The following is a 1,958-nucleotide window of genomic DNA, read 5'->3' on the forward strand; positions in this document are numbered from 1 at the left end:
ATGTGGACAACATGGAGAGGGTCCAGAGGAGGGCCACTCACATAATCGGGGCAGCAGGGCAGGCCCTACGAGGAGAGGCTACAGGACCTGAACCTGTTCAGCCTCCACAAGAGAAGGCTGAGGGGGGATCTAGTGGCCTGTTACAAACTAGTCAGAGGGGACCAGCAGGCGTTGGGGGAGTCCCTGTTCCCCCCAGCACTACCAGAAGTGACTAGTAATAACAGTCACAAGCTGGCAGAGGATAGATTTAGACTAGATATCAGGAGGCGCTACTTCACTGTCAGGGCGGCTAGGATCTGGAACCAACTTCCAAGAGAAGTGGTGCTGGCTTCTACCCTGGGGGTCTTTAAGAGGAGGCTGGATGAACACCTTGCTGGGGTCGTTTGACCCCAGTACTCTTTCCTGCCATGGCAGGGGGTTGGACTTGATGATCTGCTCAGGTCCCTTCCGACCCTACCAACTATGAAACTGTGAAGTATTGTTGCAGTTACTGGGCTAGCTCCACTCCGCCACGTCTTAGGATCTTACAGGGTGCCAGGATCCCTGAGGTGGAAGTCCATAGTTGACTCATTCTTAGGCTTTGGCTACTGTCCTTTGGGAACTAACCGCATCACCAACTAGGTTTGAACCATATCGGGATATCTTTGGGATCCTCTGACAGAGTTGTTGAAAGTGATTTAAAAAGAACTTCTTCAAAGCCAAGCACTATTTTCTTTTTTGCAAAAGTGCGAAGCTCACAGAGCTAAAGTATAAAACAAAAGTGAGTCCTAAACGCACCCTCCCTTACTCTTACTAAGGTTTACTTTGCTCTCCAAAGCCCAGGCAGATCCAATATAAATAGCACTGGGGAGCATGGACTAGAACCCAGTACTATTCCCTCTCTGCTGGGGGAGGGGAGGAGGGCCCCCACCACGCCATGGACCTCTTTCTTGTTCCCAGCACTGTTTGTGCCTCATACCTCTTGCACTCTCAGCTGGCCAGTGGCCTGGTTTCAACAGGAGGGTTGAAAAATGCCCCCACCAATCCCTCATTCTGTAATCTGATGATTAGAGCACTTTCTTGGAAAGGTGGAGGTTTGGTTTGAAAGCTAAGGTAACCCAGGCTTTCCACTTCCTCAGAAGTCAGCAGGATAATATCTACGTTTAGGTATATAGTGGGCATATCTACATGTGTGCCCACCTGTGCAGACATTCAGTACTTGCTTTAGCATTTAAAGCAAGTACTAAATGACTGCACAGTAACCGCTGGTACTGCACAGTCCTGGTGCCGCACGGGTCATTTCCAGCCCTACTGGACGATGCTATATGAACCAGTAGCATCGGCACGGTTTGTGCTCGCTGATGCTACAGCCCAGTGAGATGCCTTGAATCTTGGCCATACCTTTTTATGTTACTTATAAACACCTTGCATCTCAAACATTTTACAAAGAATACTCTTTTCATAATGTTCACAGCTGAAGGTTACTCAGGAACCAAGAGCAAAGAAAGGACGACGTAATCAAAGTGTGGAACCCAAAAAGGAAGTAAGTAACTTCACATGAGATGCCTGTCAAAAGACAAGAAAAGAAAAGCATTTTCAAAGCCCTTATTTTCTGTCACCTTTTCCTTGTTTAACAGGAGCTTATCATAAAAAGTCTGAATGTCAGTAGCTTCATCCTGTCTGCTGAAGACTAGAATGAGATGTGTCCGTTTTAAGGTTTCGTACTGGCAGCCATCACCACAGTGTCATTGTCAATTTTCCTATCATGCATTAGCCACTGGTAGCCATCAAATGGTATCTTTGTAGTTAAGTGTCCATCATTAAAAAAATCAACAATCCACCACTGAAGTTTTTTAGATATGGCAAAACATATGCTGCAATAGTGAGAGATGGAAAGCTCCAGGGACCATTACAACCAGCGCTAGAACATTAGAAACCAGGTAAAGAGCTAAGCAAAGCCCCAGGAAGTCAATGAGTCT

The 1,958-nt window shown here is 46.7% G+C and overlaps 1 protein-coding gene across 3 annotated transcripts in view; it reads left to right on the forward strand.

The window, feature by feature from the left end:
• The window catches only part of ZMYND11 (zinc finger MYND-type containing 11), a 141,560-nt gene that overhangs the window by 119,666 nt on the left and 19,936 nt on the right, over positions 1-1,958 (forward strand). For all 3 annotated transcript variants that reach the window (XM_019508165.1, XM_019508166.1, XM_019508167.1), the window contains one exon: positions 1,454-1,522. In XM_019508165.1, the coding sequence (XP_019363710.1) occupies positions 1,454-1,522 (69 nt within the window). The remainder of the gene's footprint in view (positions 1-1,453; positions 1,523-1,958) is intronic.

This window comes from Gavialis gangeticus, unplaced genomic scaffold (genome assembly GCF_001723915.1).
Source record: "Gavialis gangeticus isolate Ggan-Ray unplaced genomic scaffold, GavGan_comp1, whole genome shotgun sequence".
NCBI lineage: Eukaryota > Metazoa > Chordata > Crocodylia > Gavialidae > Gavialis > Gavialis gangeticus.